Raw genomic sequence first — 21,782 nt, 5'->3', positions numbered from 1 at the left:
AAAATATTTATATAAATAATGACCAAAGTAAACTTCATTACTGTCTTCCTTTAGAGGGAATAAGTAAATCTAGCTCTTCTAATACCTTTTCTTCAAATCTGTATTATATACCTGAATCAAAATTCTAATTTTCAGTGTCAGAAGATAATTTTTTTCTAATATTCAGTTTAAAGAGTAAAATTATAAAAAGTACTAATGAATTCAGAGAAGACATGCATATTGTAATGAAATTAAAATCTGTGGTTGTTAGGAAAACAACCACAGCACTTTAAGGATAAAATTTAAGATAATTCAAAACCTTAATTCCTCATGGTAGAATTTAATACAGCTTCTCTTAAAGTAATACTATCTCTACTTTGATCAATTTCATGAGTCTGAAAAAACTTCACGAAAAATTTATATATGATTCTACCTCAAGGGAAATGGCTTACCTTGACATTTGACTTTTTGGAGAAATTTACCACTACTCCCCAGCCAAAATCATCTCCTTCATTCTTTACCTAAAAAGAAAAGGAAGCAAGTAAACAAGAACATTTATGTCAAAAGACAATTGTAGACTTCCATGCCCATGTTATATATAGGCTAAGAAAACTTTGCGTTTTCCTGGTAAAATATTTGTTGAAAGATCACTATTAAACATAAGTAAAAAGATTATTAGCCTTAAAGAAAGAAATCACCACCAAATTTCACAGGCCTCTAGAATAGCAATAGGAATCTCTCAACTGGCAATCAAATTTTTAAAATGATATGATGCATATGTTCTGAAAATATCTGAAATCTTTCTATATTTTATAGCTAATGACTTCAACCAGTTCTTAAAACTACCTACAAAACCGCTTCTATTTTTTGATTACTGGAAATATTTTATTTCCAAAAGTGTCTACTTCAATTTATATCCCCCAAGATGAAAATCAGTGTAGATTAAAAGGTCTTCACCCATGACCCTACCCCCAATCAATCCCATGTGAAATGTGTAAAAACAATATAATTAATACAGATCAAGTCTTGTAGCAGGAAGCATTTGTACAAGAAAAAAAAAAATTAAGGGGCGCCTGGGTGGCTCAGTCGGTTGAGCGTCTGACTTAGGCTCAGGTCACGATCTTGCGGTTCAGTTCATGAGTTTGAGCCCTGCGTCAGGCTCTGTGCTGACAGCTCAGAGCCTGGAGCCTACTTCGGATTCTATGTCTCCCTCTCTCTCTGTCCCTCTGCCACCCCTCTCAAGAAGTAAACACTAAAAAATTAAAAACAAAAAATTAAAATCTTGATCCAAAAAATATTAAATACTGAAACATCCAAATAATTTACAAAAAAATGACATACCTTTACCAAACGACCTGGCTGTAGAAATGGTAAGCAGTATTTTGGTTTGTGAATATATTCTTCAATTTCTTTACCCAGTTTGGCAAGCTGCTGTCTAATCTTATAATAGATGACAACACTTTCCTCATTTGGTATTACTATTTTATTATACTGTTCTTCTGAGTTCTTTACCTCTGTAAATAAAACACATACAAAATATTTAAAAAATATACTTACATAAATTTTATAAAAGATACCTCTGTTTTCCTACTACAAATGTGGAAAAGAAAGTCAGCCTGCATTGATAACTGTAAGTCATCCTGTGTCTTTTCTCCTTTCTACATTAAGGTGCCACATTAAAGTTCCTCAACTCACTGTCAATCCTCAAAGTGAGTCTGAATTGGCAGACATGTGATAAACTGTTTCACTCCTATGGATGTGGGAAGGGGGTTACTTATACTAGGCCTATCCTGCTCAATACAGCACTGTCCTGTAAAACTTTCTGTGTTGGTAGAAATGTACTTTGTCAGCCTTTTCCAATATATTGCCAGCAGACACTAGCCATATGTGGCTATTTAAATTAAAATTAATTCAAAATTAAATATTTAGTTCCTCAATAGCACTAGCACCATTTCAAATTCTCAACTGCCATATGCGGTTACTGACTGACTTCTGTACTTGAATAGCACAGATATAGAACATTTCCACCACTGTGTAAAGTCCCACTGGATAGAACTATTTTGGATCTTTTAAATAATATGCTGCTTTCACTTTCAGCAAGAATCCAGTTTGCTACTGACATCAGACTTTTACCACCACCAGGGTGTAGGTCGCTAAAACTGAGGACTGGCAATTCAACTACAGTTCTTTCTCTACTGAGTCAGTGGCCAAAACAGAGGCCCCTTTCCAGAAGTGTCCTCTCAATCTAACCATTTGATACCACTCCCTGCTCTGATTCTTGCACCTAGTGCTGACTTCCCTTCTTCACTCATTTCATTACACCTCCATCCCATTGTGAACAAACACTATTCAACTGGGGTAAAACACACAAACCATAAAACTCACCATTAATACATTTACTACATTCACAACATATGCAACTACCACCACCAATCACTTCTAGAATATTTTCACTCCTCCAAATGGAAACTCCATACTCATTAAGTAAACACTCCTCATTCCCTCCTTCCCTTAGTCCTTGACAACCTTTCTGTCTGTATGGATTCTAGATATTTCACATATATGTAATCACATATATGTGCCCTTTGTGTTTGGCCTCCCTCACTGAGCATGTTTTCAAGGTTTAACCACACTGTAGCACAGCATGTATCAGTACTTCACTCCTTTTTATGGCTGAATATTATTCCACTATATAAGTATACCATTTTGGTGATCTGTTTATCAGTTGATGGACATTTGGATTATTTCCACCTTTTGGCTACTGTGAATAGTGTTGTCATGAACATTCATGCACAAGTTTTTGTTTGAAAATACTTTTCTGTTTTTTTGGTTATATACCCAAGAGTGCAAGTGTTGGATATTATAATAATTCTATATTTAACTTGTTGAGGAAGTGAACTATTTTCCACCATTACCATACCGTTTTGTTAATTATCTTAAAAAACAAAACAAAACAAAACGGGGCACCTGGGTGGCTCAGTTGGTTAAGCATCTGCTTCAGGTCGGGTCATGATCTCACAGTTCATAGTTCAAGCCCCATGTGGAGCTCTGTGCTGACAGCTCAGAGCCTGCAGGCTGCTTCAGATTCTGTCTGTCTCTCTCTGCCCCTCCCCTGCTCACACACACTCTCTCTCTCAAATATAAATAAAACACTAAAAACAATTTAAAAAACAAAAAACAAAAAAACCCAAAACCTATCCTAGTGAGTGTGAAGTGGCATCTCTATGTGGTTATGACTGGCATTTACCTAATAACTAATGATATTGAGCATCTTTTTGTGTGCTTGTTGGCTAATGGTTTATCCTCTTTGTGGAAAAATGTCTATTCAAACATTCTGTCCATTTAAAAATTACATTATTTGTCTTTTCTGTTTGTGAGTTATTGAAAGTTCTTTACATATTCTGGATATTAGACCCTTATGAGATATGTGATTTGCAAATTATCTTCTCCCATTCTGTGGACTTTACTTTTTACTTTATTTACTAGTGGTGTCTATGAAAGCATAAAAGTTTTTAATTTTGATGAAATCAAAATTTATTTACTTTTCCTTTTGTTGCTTCCACTTTCATTGTCTTATATAAGAAATGACTGCCAAATACAAGGTTATGGGGATTTATATCTATGTTTTCTTCTAAGAGTTTTATGGTTTCAGCTCTTCTTTCAGGACATTCATTTAATTGTAGTTAATTTTTGTATATGGTGCGTCTATTTCATTTTTTAAATGTTTGTTTATTTTTGAGAGACACAGAACGCGAGCAAGGGAGGGGCAGACAGAGAGAGACACAGAATCGGAAGCAGTCTCCAGGTTCTGAGCTGTCAGCACAGAGCCCGACACGGGGCTCAAACTCACAAACCATAAGATCATGACCTGAATCGAAGTCAGATGCTTAACCGACTCAGGTACCCAGGCGCCCCTCATTTTTTACCTGTGGCTATCCCATTGCTCCAAGAGCATGTGTTGAAAATCAAATGATGAACAAACTGAGGGTTGATGGGGGGTGGGAGGCAGGGGAGGGTGGGTGATGGGTATTGAGGAGGGCACCTTTTGGGATGAGCACTGGGTGTTGTATGGAAACCAATTTGACAATAAATTTCATATATTGAAAAAAAAAGTGAGTCTATTTAAAAACCTAAGTTTTGTTTGTTTTGTTGTTTTTCAAGAAAAAAAAAAAAAAAAGAAAAAAGAAAATCAACTGATGACAGGTGTATGGATTTACTTCTAGACTCTCAATTCTATTCCATTGATCAAACTCTATGTAATCTGCATGTTTTAATTTCTTTATCCACAAAGTGAAGATAACAAGAGCACCCATTCTCCACAAGACTGTAATTAGAGATTAACTGACAAAAGATACAGAAGGAACTTAGCTAAGAGTATAACACACAGTACACACTCAGGGAGGATATTACAAGTTTCATTATTATTTTTATTATCATCTTCAACATTCTCACAGACTGTTCCCTCAAATTTCTGGTCTTCTGCATTTCCTTAGGCATAATACATCATCTTAAGTTATTTTTAAATAAATGCACGGCTTCTTATAAGAACTGTACTACATTCAATGAAGACTAGAAGCAATTCTTACCACATATATGGCAATAAATATTATTAAAAAAACAATATAAGACTATAAAAGAATATTTGACAAACTAAAGTGAATAAGCAGTTTTATAAGGGGCAGGGGGCACCTAGATGGCTGAGTCAGTTAAACATCCGACTCCTGATTTCAGCTCAGTTTGTGGTCTCACAGTTCATGAGTTCGAGCCCCAGGTAAGGCTCCACACTGACCATGCAGAACCTGCTAGGATTCTCTCTCTCTCTCTCTGTCTCTCTCTCGCAGCCTCCACACTGACCATGCAGAGCCTGCTTGGAATTCTCTCTCTCTGTGTCTGGTCACCTTCCCTCTCTCCCTCTCAAAAATGATAGACTTAAAAAAAAAAAGAAATTTTGTAAGGAAAACGACACAGAAATGTTAATCCTGCTGCCCCATTTAAAGTTACAAAGTAACACTGGTAGGCATCAATGAAACACTAAGCACTGACAGAATTTGTTTATGGAGACAATAGGGGCTTAAATATTGTTCCCCATCCTCCACTCCAAATCACTTCTGTGCTCAGACCACTTAACTAATGAATCAAAAGTCTGAGACATTTTAAGAAGTCACATGCATTTTGTATCTAAGATTCTAATTACAGCCATACAGAACTTTGTAAGTGTAGAGAAACCTGAGTATAAAAAGCTGGTTTTACTACAGTGCAGCACCATAGGAAAGCCTCAGTATCTTAGGAAACAGCATGTGACAGATATTCTCATAAACTGTTAAGACAGTTAGCAACCAATTTCCTCCTTTTGAGGGAGAGGCAAGGTGGTGGTTCCAAAAATATATTAATATCCTATAATATGTGCACAGATATAGACCTGGGAGTGATGGGGAAAGGACTGCTATTCCCAGTATTGAGCAAATTTTCTAAAAGATTAAAGTTTAAATGGCTTTACTGATCTGTATAGCAATGTTATCAGTAATTAAAACTACTAGATGAGCACTTAACATAAATTATCTCACTTAATTCTTATGAACTGGATGAATTAGATATTATACAAGTGGCTGATATGAGCAAACTTAAGGCTCAGATAGTCTTGAATCAAACCCATATTTAACTTCACAACTCTTGCTATTAACCATTGCATTATCTATTAATGACACTACACAAAAGATTAAAATTGATTTAGCATTTTCCCTTTCAGTATAAGAACAGTGAAATCCTAGAAGTTTTTCTCTATAGCCCACTGGAAAATCTAATGTGGACTCAGTAAATCAAAATGAAAACATCTCATGTACGCCAGCCATCTAAGTTTGCAAACCACAAGAAGGTATAAAGATTAATTCTATACTTCAAAGACAACAGTCTCCATTTTCATTTGGATATATTTAATATGATGAAAATAATACCAGCTCTCTTGAAAAGGTTCTAGCAGTATCAATAGCAAAAGGAATTATACCCTTCTTCGTAATAACTGAAAATGAGAACAAACTGCATTTAAGATGTATTCTGCAATTTTAAAGCACACAGCATAGCCTTTATCACCTAAAACCATCTTCTCCTACACCAACATGACTCTTGGGTCATACCACTCAGTCCTGCAGACTGTAGCAAAGGTGGTACAATTCTGTCATCAATTCTTTTTCAGTACTTAAATTTCTACCTCTTTCACATTAAACTTTTCTACTCAACACTTAATCTTTTTATTAGTATCAAAAGGTCAGAAAAAAAAAAAGGTCTTTCTCCTTTAAAAACATAGGTAGGGAAAGCAGGGATAATTCAAGTACAGGAAGAATCCAGTGTATGTATCGTAGCAATACCAGGAGTTGCAGATTATGTTATTTACAATCCCTTTAAAAGGCAAGTCAGTCAGAACCACCCTGAAAATAACAGCAGCTAGGGCTCAGAGAGACAGAGAACAGGGGATTGAGAAATGATGGTAATGTTTAAGTTCACAGAGTAGGTAGCAGAGACTTTGTCAAAGTCATATTTAATAATCTGAGTCCAGTGAGAAGTCATAAAAAGGGGTTTAAATAAATGGGAAAATACTGAGTTCTCACTCTATCCCCCATCATATCTGGCATACTTTCTAAGGAATTATAAAAGAATAATATAAAGTGAAATTAAAAAGAATTTGTTGGTTGTTAGAATACAGTATTTTTATAAAGAAAAAACATGAAAGGTTGGTGCACCAATGTCCCTCCTATTTCTCTTGGTTATTCAGTAACTAAACCAATCTAACTAATGGCTGTGTATGTGTGTATATAATTATCCCATTCATGCATGACCTAGCGGCAACTGCTTAGTAGGAATATTTAAAAAAAAAAAATCTTTTATGTTTGTTTATGAGAGAGAAGGAGAGACAGAGCATGAGTGGGAGAGGGGCAGAGAGACAGGAAGACACAGAATCCGAAGCAGGCTCCAGGCTCTGAGTTGTCAGCACAGAGCCTAATTTGGGCTCAAACCCATGAACCATGAGATCATGACCTGAGGCAAGGTCGGACACTTAACTGACTGAGCCACCCAGGCACCCCAGTAGGAATATTTTAAAGTTTAATTCTTTTTATTTAAAATATTAAGCTGGCTTGTAACCGTATATGTGTTTCAAAGGCAGCATCGGAAATTTCTACATATGAAGCAAAATTAATGAATGTCCTAATCTGATAAAAATACTTAATTTACATCCAAATCCACAATGTACTTAAATCTTACTGATACTGTTTTTTATTCTATTATTATATATAATTACTTTGCAGGAGAAAGATTTATAACGCCTTTAAAAATATGCTTCCTTGACAAAAGAGAATCATTATTCTCTTTGCTAAGGTCATAATTATTCACCAAGACAAATGGCATCAGATACTTAACAAGAAAATAATAAATATAATCTGAAATTACATACATTTGCCATTAATTTTATAAGGTGTATTTTAAAAATTCAAGTTTTGTTTGTGGTATTTAAAGTAAAGGTAAGTCTTAAAACCAGCCAGCTCAGGGGCACCTGAATGGCTCAGTTGGTTGGGCATCTGACTTCAGCTCAGGTTGTGATCTCAAAATTTTGAAGGGGATCTCTCTCCCCCTCAAAATAAATAAACATTAAAAAGTTTTCCCAAAATATAAAAAATAAAAAACCAACCAGCTCAAGTTTCTTTAATCACCTTTTTTTCAGCCTTGTATTTTTCAGTCAGAGAAGTTACTGAATCTACTCTTACCACATTAAAAAAAAGAATGACCTATGACTTAATAAAAACAGCTTAGCTTAGCAGCACGAGTCCAAGATTCTAATCCTAATTATGCCACCAATCAAACGTATACCCACAGATATTGAGTTAAACTTCCCTAGACCTTTATTTATTCTTAGGCCTTTATTTTTTTTTTTTTAGTCTTCAAATATTTTCATTAGAAGGTCATGTGTTGCCTTCATTTATTTTATTTCTAATTACTGTACATTTACTTTTATGAAAACAAAGCCTGCATTTTCTAATACAAAAAAAAAAAAAACACCCTAAAAATTGTTTCAGGAATGCAGAGAAATATCCAACTTACATAGTGAAAATGTATACCATAAATACTGCTGCAGTGCAGTCATATCTGCATTTCCCTTTATTTATTAATTATCTTGTCTGGGATGTCTGGGTGGCTCAGTCTGTTAAGCGCCTGACTCTGGATTTCGGCTAAGAGTCACTGTGGATTTCTCACAGTTCAGGAGACTGAGCCCCCACATTAGGCTCTGAGCTGTCAGCACAGAGTCTGCTTGGGATTTTCTCTTTCTGCCCCTTCTTCACTTACACACGCCTGTGTGCTCTTTCTCTGCATAAATAAATACATAGTTTTAAAAAACTATCTTGTCTGAAAACATAGAAGATAAAGAACAATTACGAAAAACAGACATTTACAGATACTTCTCAAGTATTACTCAAAATAATCTGTTGGCACTGGATAGCCAATCATAGCACAGCCACAGTAGCAGGATACGCATATGCCCTTTGGTTCATACTACTGTGCATTATTTGGAATATTACTTCCATATTGCTAAGTGCTATCATAACCATTCTGGTAAGTGCCCATTGGATTACCAGTCCTAAAACTGGTAAAGAGACACAAAATTACTTCCAAAGTTCCCACAGGTGTAGACTGCAGCACTATAAATACCATTCTGACTTTTTGCCCCAAAATCTCTTAAGCAGACTACAGTAACCTCTGTCCTAATTTTACTTCTCTCTAAAGGTATTAAATCCACAACTTTTGCCCAGAGAGTATCTGTCCCAACGGTGATCCTTCATGCCTCCTCTACCCCTGGAACAACCAGAACCTCTGTCTTCAAACAACAGAAGCAAACTGGGAATAAGTGCTCTTGATTAGATTGAGGAAGCACAGACATAAGGTCACTCACTTGCTTTATTTTATTAGGTGTAAAAAAAAGTGTATGCTGTGCCTGTTTTGTGCTGTGTACTGCGAGCAGCTCTTCCAATTTAATGAACTCCTTTGAGGAGTTAGGGTAGTCATATCCAATGACAAATTTCACATCTTCCACAACTAGTCCTCTGGAGGTGACATCTGTAGCAACCAGAATAGGAGCTTTTCCATGTCTGAATTCATTTAGAACCCAGTCATACTCCTGCTGACCCTTGTCACTATGGATACCCATGGTGGGACATCCATCTCTCATTTATCTAGTAAGCTCATCACATCTTTTTTTGGTTTCAACAACAACAAAAATGGTCTTATTGTACTCCTCTCTCATGATCTCTTCTATTAGACGAGTAAGTTTTTCATCCTTTTCTGCATCATGACACACACCTACAATGTGAAGAATGTTGTGGTTTGCACTCAGTTCTAGTGCACTAATGTTTATACGAATGTAGTTCTTTAAGAGAATCTTTAACATGCTGTCTTACTTCTTTGGGCCAAGTCACACTCCACATTAGGGTTTGCCTGTCAGGTCCTATCTGATCTACAATCTTCCTTATTTGGGGCTCGAAGCCCCTATAAGCATTCCATCTACTTCATCAAGGACAAAGTAGGTGGTTCTTCTCTGACTGGTTTTCCACACTCTAAATAGTCTTCCAGGTAATGCAATACAGATTTCCACACCTCTCTCCAAATCACAAATATGTGGTCCCTGAGGAGCACCACCATAGATGCAAGTGGGCTTCCAATGACATGCTCGACAGTATTCAGCAGCTACTTGCTGTACATGTTAGGCCAGTTCTCAAGTTGGTGCCAGCACCAAGCAAACAAACCCATCAGCTCTCTTTAGGAATGGCTGATGGATGTGGAGGAGAGCAGGCAGCAAATAAGACAATGTTTTCCTGGATCCAGTCTGTGCTGCTCCAACCATATCCAATCCACTTGGAGTTAGGAGCTATCACTGACCTTGTAACAGCAGCACGTTCAATAAAATTTGATCTTACAATGACAACCATTACATTTGCAGGCAAGTTTGCCTCATAAAAATTCAGAACGGACTTTGGGCACTTGTGACCTCTAACTGCAATTTGTAATTTCCTTATGCCTTCTATATGTTTCTACCCCTTGCACAGTGTGCCTCGCCAAACCTAAAAATTTGTCTCAAATTTGGGCAGCTCATCAAGATCCCACTTCTTTTTTTGACTAGGTTTCCCCCAGAATTTCCAAACTTCTTTCCAGATAGATGCCCTGTCCTACTTTCCCTCAAATCAAAGTGCACCAAACCTGTGGGTTTCTACTACTTGTTCACTGGCTGGTGACAAGTATTGTTTTACAGTGATAGTCATTTTGTAAGACAATATTTGGAAAGTTATTTCCTCAGTATCTCTGGTTAAGGACAGGGAATGGTATCATCCAAAACCAGATCTGCTTTTTTGTGGCCATCAACTGGGGTTGCTGGGGACAGGACAAACAAATGTATCTGGGGGCTCAATCTTCCAGTGATTGGCGAATGACTGGTCCCACATGGCTGGTAAAGTCTAATCAGAATCTGAAGGGGAAGCCATGGCACTTAGCAATAAGGATACAGGGATTCAGGGAGAAGGGAGTGCTAGGTCTTTAAAACAACTTGTAAAATGATCACAAAGCTCCTTCCAGTTTTATAGTTTGTAATGAAGAACCCTCTCTTACTTAAGACCTGAAAAATTAACATAAGAAGAAATAACTATGATCTATCATCCATGTAAAGGTAAAGAAAAGAAAAAGAAAAAATAAATTAACACAGTTGGATGTTTTCAGCCTTTTTCCTTTAAGGCACATTATTAAAATTCATTTACTTTTGGCTACATAAAAATTGAACTGATATAAAAGTATCTCAAATTTGCCTTTATTGTTAAATGTATCATAGCACATTTATAAAATGGAAATGTTATGTAGTTATAAATATCATACTTTCAAAAAATACTGGAAATTAAATTTTAAAAAGCCAGAGCTGGTAATGAATGTAAAGTATTAACACAGGGGCGCCTGGGTGGCTCAGTCGGTTAAGCGTCCGACTTCGGCTCAGGTCATGATCTCACGGTCCGTGAGTTCGAGCCCCGCGTCGGGCTCTGTGCTGACAGCTCAGAGCCTGGAGCCTGTTTCAGATTCTGTGTCTCCCTCTCTCTGACCCTCCCCCGTTCATGCTCTGTCTCTCTCTGTCTCAAAAATAAATAAACGTTAAAAAAAAAAAAAAAGTATTAACACAAAGCCAAAGCATAAGGTAAATATTTAACAAAAGGTACTAAATGTAAATATCATTGTTACTTTTATAAAAACTGTATACAGTCATCTTCCCCCTTATCCACAGTTTTGCTTTCTGTGGTTTCAGTTACTTGTGTTCAAATGCATTCTATAAACAGATGATCTGTCAGAAGGTCAATAGTAGCCTGACACTACATCACAATGCCTATGTCATTTACCTCACTTCGCCTCATCAGGTAGGCATTTTATCATCACAAGAAAGGTGTGTACAGTATAATAAGATATTTTGGGGGTGGGGTATGGGAGGTTGGGAGGGAGGGACAGAGAGAGACAAAGAGGGACAGAGAGAGAGAGAGAGAGAGAGAGAGAGAGAGAGAGAGACCTTATTCACGTAACCTTTATTACAATATGTTGTTATAACTGTCTGTGGTTTCAGGTATCCTGTGGGAATCTTGGAACACATAACAACGGTGGTTAAGGAAGAACTAATGTACTTAATCCCACTTTAAAAAAAACATTTGTATGAGAAAGAAAAAAACTCTGAAGAGCTACAAAGTGTTGTGGCTGGCTCTGTAGGAGGTTACAAGTGATTTTAACTTTCCTCTTTATCTTCCGCTCAATTTTCTGGGGGCTTTTTCTTTATGACTATGTATTATTTTTGTAAGATCTACCCAAAACAGTATTTTCAATCTTTGCCTCTGTTTTGGATTTTAATCAGCTCTGATGATCAGCCAAAATATCCTCTAAGAATCAATTCTACTTGAAAAGAGTTACCACAGAACACTTAGTTTCTCAACTTCAGAAAGCATTATCATAATAGGAGCTAGAAATTCTAAAAAGGCTGAACTCAAATCCCAGTTGAAGTATTAAATTTCCTTAATCATTTACAAACCTGTGCTGTGGCACTCTTTTATATTGAGAAAACATACAAGGGCAAGGCTAATACACACATGCTTCTTACAGGTCAAATTTTAATATACCAGGCTTTTTGTTGTATCATTATTCATCAACATGAGCTATAACGTAATATGACTATAACACTAAATTATATTAAATTTGAACCAACTATAAAGGTATTCTGACAGAGTTTTCTTACTTTTATTTTAAAATGTTCTAGTTGGTTATAATAATCAGATTGTAGTACTCACTTTATGTAAAAACCAAGATATAGCTAACCAGAAAATAAACAATGGCCTAGCAGCCAATAATGCAGTAATTATGCTATTACTCTACTAGCTAAATAGACTGTTACAGTAATTTTATACTTACTCTCTACTACTCCTGGAATTGCTCTATAATGTTGAAACTGGTAAAAGGATTTTTCCAACATGTACTCAGGATTAATTTCTTCTACACGTAGCAAGTTCAAAACCATGTTGTAGGTCAAATGGAAAGCACTATTTAGAGGATCAGCTGAGCCCTGAGGAAAAAAAAAATGTCAATGTTGTAACTTTTTCAAATAAATTTATACAGATGCCAATTAAACTGTCTAACAATTTAATCCATGTTAAGGAATACTATAGAAATGTATTAAGTTATTTCCTTTAAATGACCAACACAAAGTGATAAAACAGTTGAGATTTGGGAAAGGGAAGGGGGAAAAAATCCACTGACTAGGAACAGCAGTTCTTAATTTTTTTTTTTTAATGTTTATTTATTTTTGAATGAGAGAGATATGAGAATGTAAGCAGGGGAGAGGCAGAGAGAGAGGGAGACACAGAATCTGAAGCAGGCTCCACGCTCTGAGCTGTCTGCACAGAGCCCAACGGGGGACTCAAACTACAAGACGTGAGATCATGACCTGAGAGCCAAGGTTGGATGCTCAACCGACTAAGCCAACTAGGCACCCCAACAGCAGTTCTTAAAATACTGTTCTTGGGGCGCCTGGGTGGCTCAGGTCATGATCTCACGGTCCGTGAGTTCGAGCCCTGTGCCAGGCTCTGTGCTGACCGCTCGGAGCCTGGAGCCTGTTTCGGATTCTGTGTCTCCCTCTCTCTCTGACCCTCCCCCATTCATGCTCTGTCTCTGTCTCAAAAATTAAACGTTAAAATTAAAAAAAAAAAATACTGTTCTTAAAATAAAAGCCAAGTATGTTTAGCTTTCTGCCTTCTAGGTACTTCATAAGGTTACACTTTCTGGACTCCTGGTGTGTGGGCCAATAAATTGTAGTGATGTGTCACTTTCTGGCCAAGTATTTAATTGCTGGTGTGAAAATCCATCTTCTTCCTTCCCGAATTGTAGTAGACACTGTGCTATTGAGCCATATACTGCTCGCTACTCACTTTCTGTTCTATGTATATATGTAAATAGATTCACCAAGTTTAAAAATGACCACATCTACAAAGCATTTGCCAATCAATATACTAATCACTTTCAATAATAAGTTTTCAATTCACAATATTCCTAACAAAACCAATTTACTGTCTTAATCTTAAACAAGAAACAGGTTCAGAGATGTGAAGAAATTTGCTCAAGCTAAAGAGGTAGGAGGATCCATCTTATGGAGTCTGTGGGCTAAAATCCTCCTAGAGGGCAAATTAAATTGCAACTTATTTCACATCCCTATCTTTTCAATATTCAATATTCACATTACTAAAATTATAGGAACCCTCAAATATTGATCAAGTATTTCTCAACTTTTTATATATTTAATTTGATCAGCCAAATTATAAAATTTTTAAATCATGTATCAACAGAAAGCCTAATAAAAGGGTCACCTAAACTTTAACCTGGAACAACGGTAGCCAATACTAAGTAGTTTTTTAAGCATTATTTTACATTTATTTATTTTTGAGAGACAGAGAAAGATACAGCACTAGTCAGGGAGGGATAGAGAGAGAGGGAGACACAGAATCCGAAGCAGGCTCCAGGCTCCGAGCTGTCAGCACAGAGCCTGACGCAGGACTTGAACTCACAAACCGTGAGATCATGACCTGAGCTGAAGTCAGACGCTTAACTGACTGAGCCACCCAGGCTCCCCTTAAGGATTATTTCAGTTGACAAGTTGCTCACTGAAAGGTAGTACGATTAAGAGAGCTACATATCAATTTTCCAAAGCAGATTTGTAATACTACCTTTCGAATGGTATTCTACTTTTAATGATTTCTGAAGTTGTAGAGTGCATGGTTCATTCAGGCAAGGAGTATAAAAAATTGCCACTCTATTTTTGCTTTTTGAACCATAATAGTGAAAGACAGAAGAAAATGCATAAACATGGGTCTTTCCACTTCTTCAAAAAAGGTCCATAAGAAATCACATACTCAAGGTATGTTCTTCCTAAAGTTCCAAAAGCTTTGAAAAACCAGGAAATAAATTTCATCTTCCTTAGCCGTTAACAACATAATTCAGGTTGAAATGAACACACAACCGTTTATAAGCAGAAAGCCTGGATAGTCTCTTACAAGAAGCACAATATGTTCTGTAAGAAACCATTAAGTTGAAATTTCATTTCAGAAATTATGGAATATATATGTTTTTGTGATTATACTGGAGAAATGTAAAGGATCTCTTAACTGCTGAAGAATAAAAGATACATTCACCAGTCTTTCTGGATATTATACACACACTTTCTGTCTGACCCAACTTTTTATTTAAGAAAACACTATAATGAATAGTTGTTTTGGGTTTTTTTGTAGCTCACATCAAGTATATACAAAAAGAACAAGCTCCTGTCTTATGTCAAATTCTATCTGAACTAATAGATAAAAACTCTGACCATAAATAAGAAGCAACAGATGGAGGGGAACCCGGCTGGCTCAATCAGTAAAGTATATAACTCTTGATCTGGGGGTCATGAGTTCAAGCTCACGTTAGGTGTAGAGATTAATAAATATACTTAAAAAAAAAAAAAGGCAACGGGGGCACCTGGGTGGCTCAGTTAAGCATCCGACTTCAGACCCCGATCAGGGTCATGATCTCCTGGTTTGTGGGTTCAAGCCCTGCATCCGGCTCTGTGCGGACAGCTCAGAGCCTGGAGCCTGCTTTGGATTATGTCTCCCTCTCAGCCCCTCCCTTGTTCACACTCTCTGTCTCTGTCAAAAATAAATAAACATTAAAAAATAAACATAATAAAATAAAAAGTTTTAAAGGGCAATGGATATGAAGGTATTAGATAAACAAAAAGAGGACACTGTAACAAGAGCCATTTTGGAAAGTTGAATACGTTTTTATAATGGGTGGTAGAAAACTAGTCAAGCCAAAGAGGCTAAGAAAGAAATTACTAAAATATTTTAAATGTAAGATCATTAAATGATTTACATGCACAAATATAGAACTGTGTATGCATGCTAAGATACTGTAAATTGCCACAAATAACCTTTAGCCAACAAGCAATGAACAGATGTATTCTGTCATCTTTCTGGCTAAGACTACTTAACCTAACAAAAGGAAAAATGATTAAATATGACAAACAGATCCAAATTTTACCAACGTACAAAGCATACTAATTCCTTTAGCATACAGTGACTCTGAATAATCTATGTATTTTAATTATTACTTGAGAAAATAAACATTCCATTCAGTAAAATCCTATTACTTAAGGGCGAATCTCAATTATTGACATTTAAAGGAAAATAAAACAGACCTAAGGTTATAATGATTTATAAGTTCATATACTGTATTAAGTATGTTAAAAGAATAGGGCACCTGGGTGGCCCAGTTAGTTAGGCATCCGACTTTGACTCAGGTCATGATCTCACAGTCTGTGAGTTCGAGCCTCACGTCGGGCTCTGTGTTGACAGCTCACAGCCTGGAACCTGCTTCGGATTCTGCGTCTCCCTCTCTCTCTCTCTCTTCCCCTCCCTGGCTCACACTCTCTCTCAAAAATAAACATTAAAAAAAAAAAAAAAGTTTGTCAAAAGAACAATTTGGCATGTGCTGTCATGCCAAATTCTGTCTGAGCCAGTAATTGAACAATCTATTTGCATGAAGTACTGAGAAGCAGTAGTAGCACATGGTGGTTAGGAGCATGGACTCTGAAATCACATTGTCTTACTTTAAAAGCAGGATTTGCCATTTAACAACAAAATGACTTTGGAAAAAATTCTTAATTTCTGTATGCCTTATTTATTTATAAAATTGGGATAGTGCCAGTAATTATTTCCATGCCTAAAATATGTAAAATGTTCTAAAACTATTAGTTGCTATTGTTCTGAATAAGTTGCCTACAAATTCTTTAACAATAGTAAAACTACCTGAAAAAATCCTAGGGGACAAAAAAAAAGTAGTAGGGCAGTTAGTCTCAATAAATATGTCCAGAAACCTAGAAATGTAGACACATATTTGCTTATGTAACTGCAATATTATCAATAAGCAGGTACTATACCCTTTCAACAAGTCAAACTATACAGTATTCTAAGTGAGAGGTACCACTAGTACAACATTCACTAGTATGATTATAAATCAAAAGGACAGGTAATAACAAGTGTTGGCTAGATTGCAAAGAAATTACAATCCTCATACTGTGCTGGTAAGACTGTAAAATGGTACACCTGCTGAGGAAAAACAGTCTGCCAAGTCCTCAAAAGGTTAAACATAGAAATTACATATGACGTTGCAATTTTACTCGTAGGTATATATGGAAAAGAAGTAAAAACAAGTTCACCTAAGAACCTGTAAAGAAACATTCATAGCAGCATTATTCACAATAGCCAAAACGTACAAACAACCTCAATATACATCTGCTGATAAAGGGATAAACTGTACTAAATCCACACAATGGAACAATATTCATCAATAAAAAGGAATGAAGACCTGGTACATATTGCAATATGGCTAAACCTTGAAAATATTATGCTAAAGAAATGCCAGATACAAAACATCACATATTATCTGAATATATTTATATGAAATGCCTAGAAAAGGCAAGTCTATAGAGACAAAGAATAGGTTAGTGGTTTGCTTAGGGGAAAGGAAAGGGGAAGGAAATGGGGAGTGATTGAATGGATATAAGATTTCTTTTTGGGCTGATAAACATATTCCCAAACTGATTGTAATGATGGTGGCAAAACCGTGAATATATTAAAAATCAGGAATATTGATTAATGTATGCAATGTGAATAATATCTCAATAAACCTGCTTTAAAGAGTTAATTTAAGAAATGATGGAGCGGCATCTGGGTGGCTCAGTTAGTTGGGCATGTGACTTTGGCCCAGGTCATGATCTTGTGGTTCCTGGGTTTGAGCCCTGTGTCAGGCTCTGTGCTGACAGTTCAGAGCCTGGAGCCTGCTCCGGATTCTGTGTCTCCCTCTCTTTCTGCCCCTCACCTGCTTGTCCTCTGTCTCTCTCTCTCTCTCACTCAATCTCAAAATGGACGGATATTTTAAAAAATTAAAAAAAAAAAAAAGAAAGAAATGATGGAAAGGGGCACCTGGGTGGCTCAGTCGGTAAGCATCTGACTTCAGCTCAAGTCATGATCTCACGGTTCGTGAGTTCAAGCCCTGTCTCAGGCTCAGGGCTGACAGTTCAGAGTCCACAGCATGCTTCAGATTCTGTGTCTCTCCCTCTCTCTCTCTGCCATTCCCTAACTCTCTCTCTCTCTCTCAAATAAAATAAACATTAAAATAAAAATGATGGGAGAAATGGGAACTCTTGCGTACTACAACGGTCAGAATGGATATTCCTCAAAAAATTAAAAAAAAAAAAAATAAGAACTACATATGATCTGGCATTCTATTTCTGGGTATTTAACCAAAAGAATCAAAATTAAAATGGTGACCAGATACTAACACTCCTATGTTCAGTGCAGTGCTATTCACATAGCCAAGATGTGGAAATAATCTAAATGTCCATCAATAGGTGAATGGATTAAAAAAAAGGTGGTATATACATAAAATGGAACACAACTGAGCCTTAAAGAAAAGAATTCTGCAATATGTGACAACATGAACTTTGAGGACATCATACTAAATGAAATAAGCCACAGAAAGATAAATACTGCATGAATCCACGAATATGATTTTTCTGAAATAGTCAAATTCATGGAATCAAATAGTAGAATGGTGGTTGCCAACAACTGAGGTGGGGTATAAAAGGTTAATTACTAATCAAAAGTCATAAACTTTCAGTCAAGCAAGATAAATAAGCTCCAGAGATATGACATATGATAGTGTACCTATAGTCAACAATAATATATTTTGAAATTTAAAAATTTGTTGAGGGTAGATCTCAACAGATTAATTAATTAATTAATTAATTCAAGAATTAATATTTTTTTCCACAACAAAATTTTTGAAATGAAAGAAAAAAGAACTTTTAAACTTAACAGGTGCACTTTACATGCAGAAATACCAAGTAAATGGAATGAAAAATCTGTACTAAAGGAACCAGATACTGTCATTAAAATCCTGCTTCTTACTATTTAGCAACCTGATTCAATTTTTTCCATATATAGATCACAAGGAAAGAAAAATAATGTTTATTATATCTGGCACAATTTGAAGACTAAAAATACAAATTTCTAATCTTGTGTCATTTTCTCTACATGAAGAACTAAAGTTACATGGACACTTAAAAACAGGTTTCCAAGTGGTAATCTCTAAAACACCATATGATAGCTATGAATATGTACAGATAAACTTTGTCTTCAAATAAAAAAAAACATATACTCTTACATATATTTGTTTTAGCATATAAGACTTCCCACACCCATATCTCAAATTCTCCTTGCTTGCTGTTCCCAAGTCTTAGAAACTGAAAAGGGTCCATTTCAGAGATAATGACCCATGTATGAAATTAACAAGTTTTGAAGCTTTAGCTAATGATCTGCCAGTTAATTTTATATTTTTAATTAATGTTGAGTTTCCCATCTTACTAACAGTTTTCTCTAGGAATTTTTAATAAGTTCTTACTGCATGGAGGAGAAGGAAAGCAACCAGGCCAAACTTCCCTGAGAAGTTCTCCAAGATAAAACAAAAATAAAACCCTTAAGACAATCCAAAACAAAAATACTAAACACACAAAATGAACAGGCTAATTTGAAAAAAGCTTAAAAGTTGAACTTTGTTTGTTGGGATATTTATGATCCATCAATAGCATTAGAATGCTAGACTGCAGAATTAATTTATTAAGCTATGTGGAGTTACAAAGCTAGGGGAAGGTAATGGCCCAAAATACTGAGAGCATGTGCCCTACTCGGGAAGAGCAATTTGTTCAGTGGAGAAGGCAGTTAGGGAAAGTGTCTTAAATTGGGAGGGCAAAGTAAATATTTCTGCCTTCTGTGGGGATCTTTACATTCCCTCCCTCACATGAGTTGATCTTTACTTATTATAACAGAAAGTAGGGTACAAAAGTAGGGTACAGCACTTTGAGCAGTTACTGTCTTCTACCTTTCAAGCACAAATGGTTTAGTAGATTAACTCATCTACTTAGAAAGGTATTGGAACTGACACAACTAATTTCAAGGTACCTCCTGAAATAAGTTTCTCAAATTCCTGGTGACACCACAGAATCTTAACTCAGTTACCTTAAGTAGCTGTTTTCCAATCGTTGGGCTCATCTTTTCATCCACCATAAGAATCACAATTCCTCTATCATCCATTCCCCTCCTTCCAGCTCGACCAGACATCTGAATGTATTCACCAGAGGAAATCTGAGTGAACATAATTAAAAACACAGAGTTTAGGAGAAAACCTGGTGAAAAACATATTCTTAAATCAGAAAAATACACAAAACACAAGTTAACACATTCCAAAAAAGGGAACGTGACTGAAAAAATCACCTTTTAGGAGTTTAAGTGAAAACACAAAAATGCAAATATTACAAGGACACCTAGGTGGCTTAGCTGGTTAAGCATCTAACTTTGGCACAGGTCATGATCTCACAGTTCATGAGTTCAAGCCCCACTATGGGCTCTCTGCTGCTAGCACAGAGCCTGCTTCAGATCCTCTGTCTCCCTCTCTCTCTGCCCCCCTCCCCCATGCATTCTCCCTCTCAAAAATGAATATGTGAACATAAAAAAAAAAAAAAAAAAAAGAATGTTTAGCTCCAAAATGATCACATATACCACAGCTAGAGGTAAAGATTGGCTAATCCATGGACATAAAAAACATCTTTGAGCTAGACGTTCTGGAATAGTAGAGTCTAAGAAATAAGAAAGTAAACAAAGACTCAAACTCTACTAAATACCAATTTTTACTTGATTGTAATAAACTTTCTTAATTTGCAAAATTAAATTAATATAAACTTATTTTTCAAGTACAGTTCTTATTTTTTGGTATACATTCTTAGAATTCAGGAGAGTCCATTCACCATTAAGAATAGAACCTAATGGAGAAAGGTTAGAAGTCATTTCAGGGTGACATTCAACCACAGAGAGAATGGACAAAGTTTTATCTGTAAGTGTCTCTATACTATTCTCTGATGGAAAGGGTCCACTGTTTTCAGATTCTCAAAAAATATCTGACTCAAAGAGTTAAAAACCAGTATGCTACAAGAATGCGTATTAATGACAGCATCAAAAACAGACCTAACAACCAGGAAGCAACAAAGGCACCAGAAAAACATAACAAAAAAGCCAATCCTAAAAAAAGATCTGATAAGAACATTCTGAAAAGGCAATCCAAGAGAATTTCCGTAGGGCCCAAGAGTATCATTACAAGATTATGGTTGGTTATGATTTTCAGGTTTAATAAAATGATCCTGACTCATCAAGCTTGCTTTCTTAAGTTCAATAATCTATCATACACTGCAGTCTTACCCTAGAGTCCTTGAGATGCCAAGAAGAATGTAAAGTCGCAAAACACTTATTTACACATTTTCTTGTGGCATCAATTGTATTTGGAGACTTAAGTAATTTTAAACTGATAAATTATAAAGATTTTTAAAACTTACACTATTTTAAAATATAAAACATGAAACTTTTAACTGGTTTACAGACAAATCACATTCTACAGGAATTTTTAAAAGTTTAATTTTAAAAAGTTACAGGTTAGAGAAAGTTTCTGAATACTATGTAAAAATTTCTAAAGAGAAATGGCACCTATCTCACTGTACCTCTATTTCTTTTGTATAGCATTCAATAAATTTTAAAACAAATAAAAAAAAAATGCCTTGCCTTTACAATTCTACCATGAGTGCTTTTCAGTGTTTTGATGATCAGTAATTACTGTCAGAAACTTCTCTAAGCAGAAAAAAATCACTTTCAAGGACAAAAGGTTAAGTGAAGAAATAGCTAACTACTGAAAAATTTCTCAAAACCCAATTTACCTGAGTCTTCTTGGCTTGTACTGGAACTCAAACTAGAAATTTCTCTTCTTCTACCTGCTTTTCACCCCTGGGAAGCTCCCCTGTGTACTGGGTAAGTAACCATTTGCTGCTGTTTCTAAGTATAAGGATTGCCCTCTCTATGAAGTGTCTTCTTTCATATGCTTTATCCTTCTGTACATAACTTCTTAGAATCCGTAACACAACATTTTATTATACTCTGCTAACTAAGTTTATTTAGAGATTGGGTTTAACTTTAACAAAGTTTAAATTCAGGAACCGTTTACTGAATGGGTTCCTTGTCCCTGATTAAGAATTTACTTTTTATCCAAATTCACTGTTTTACGCATGATTCCACCTTTCTCTCCTTTCTTGTGCCTTAGAAAAGACATTACATCTAAACCTATTA

General features: G+C 35.9%; 1 protein-coding gene and 1 pseudogene across 2 annotated transcripts in view; both read right to left on the bottom strand.

Annotated features, from left to right (window-relative positions):
• MTREX (Mtr4 exosome RNA helicase) overlaps window positions 1–21,782 on the bottom strand; it is a 107,084-nt gene that overhangs the window by 51,257 nt on the left and 34,045 nt on the right. For both annotated transcript variants that reach the window (XM_042938861.1, XM_042938871.1), the window contains exons 15-18: window positions 19,635–19,760; window positions 12,442–12,592; window positions 1,321–1,493; window positions 432–500 (exon numbers count right to left, since the gene is read on the bottom strand). In XM_042938861.1, the coding sequence (XP_042794795.1) occupies window positions 432–500; window positions 1,321–1,493; window positions 12,442–12,592; window positions 19,635–19,760 (519 nt within the window). The remainder of the gene's footprint in view (window positions 1–431; window positions 501–1,320; window positions 1,494–12,441; window positions 12,593–19,634; window positions 19,761–21,782) is intronic.
• Window positions 8,706–11,981, bottom strand: LOC122226028 (annotated as a pseudogene).

This window comes from Panthera leo, chromosome A1 (assembly GCF_018350215.1).
Source record: "Panthera leo isolate Ple1 chromosome A1, P.leo_Ple1_pat1.1, whole genome shotgun sequence".
Lineage (NCBI taxonomy): Eukaryota > Metazoa > Chordata > Mammalia > Carnivora > Felidae > Panthera > Panthera leo.
Note: the sequence above shows the minus strand (reverse complement) of the source record. Positions and strands in the feature narration are given on the sequence as shown.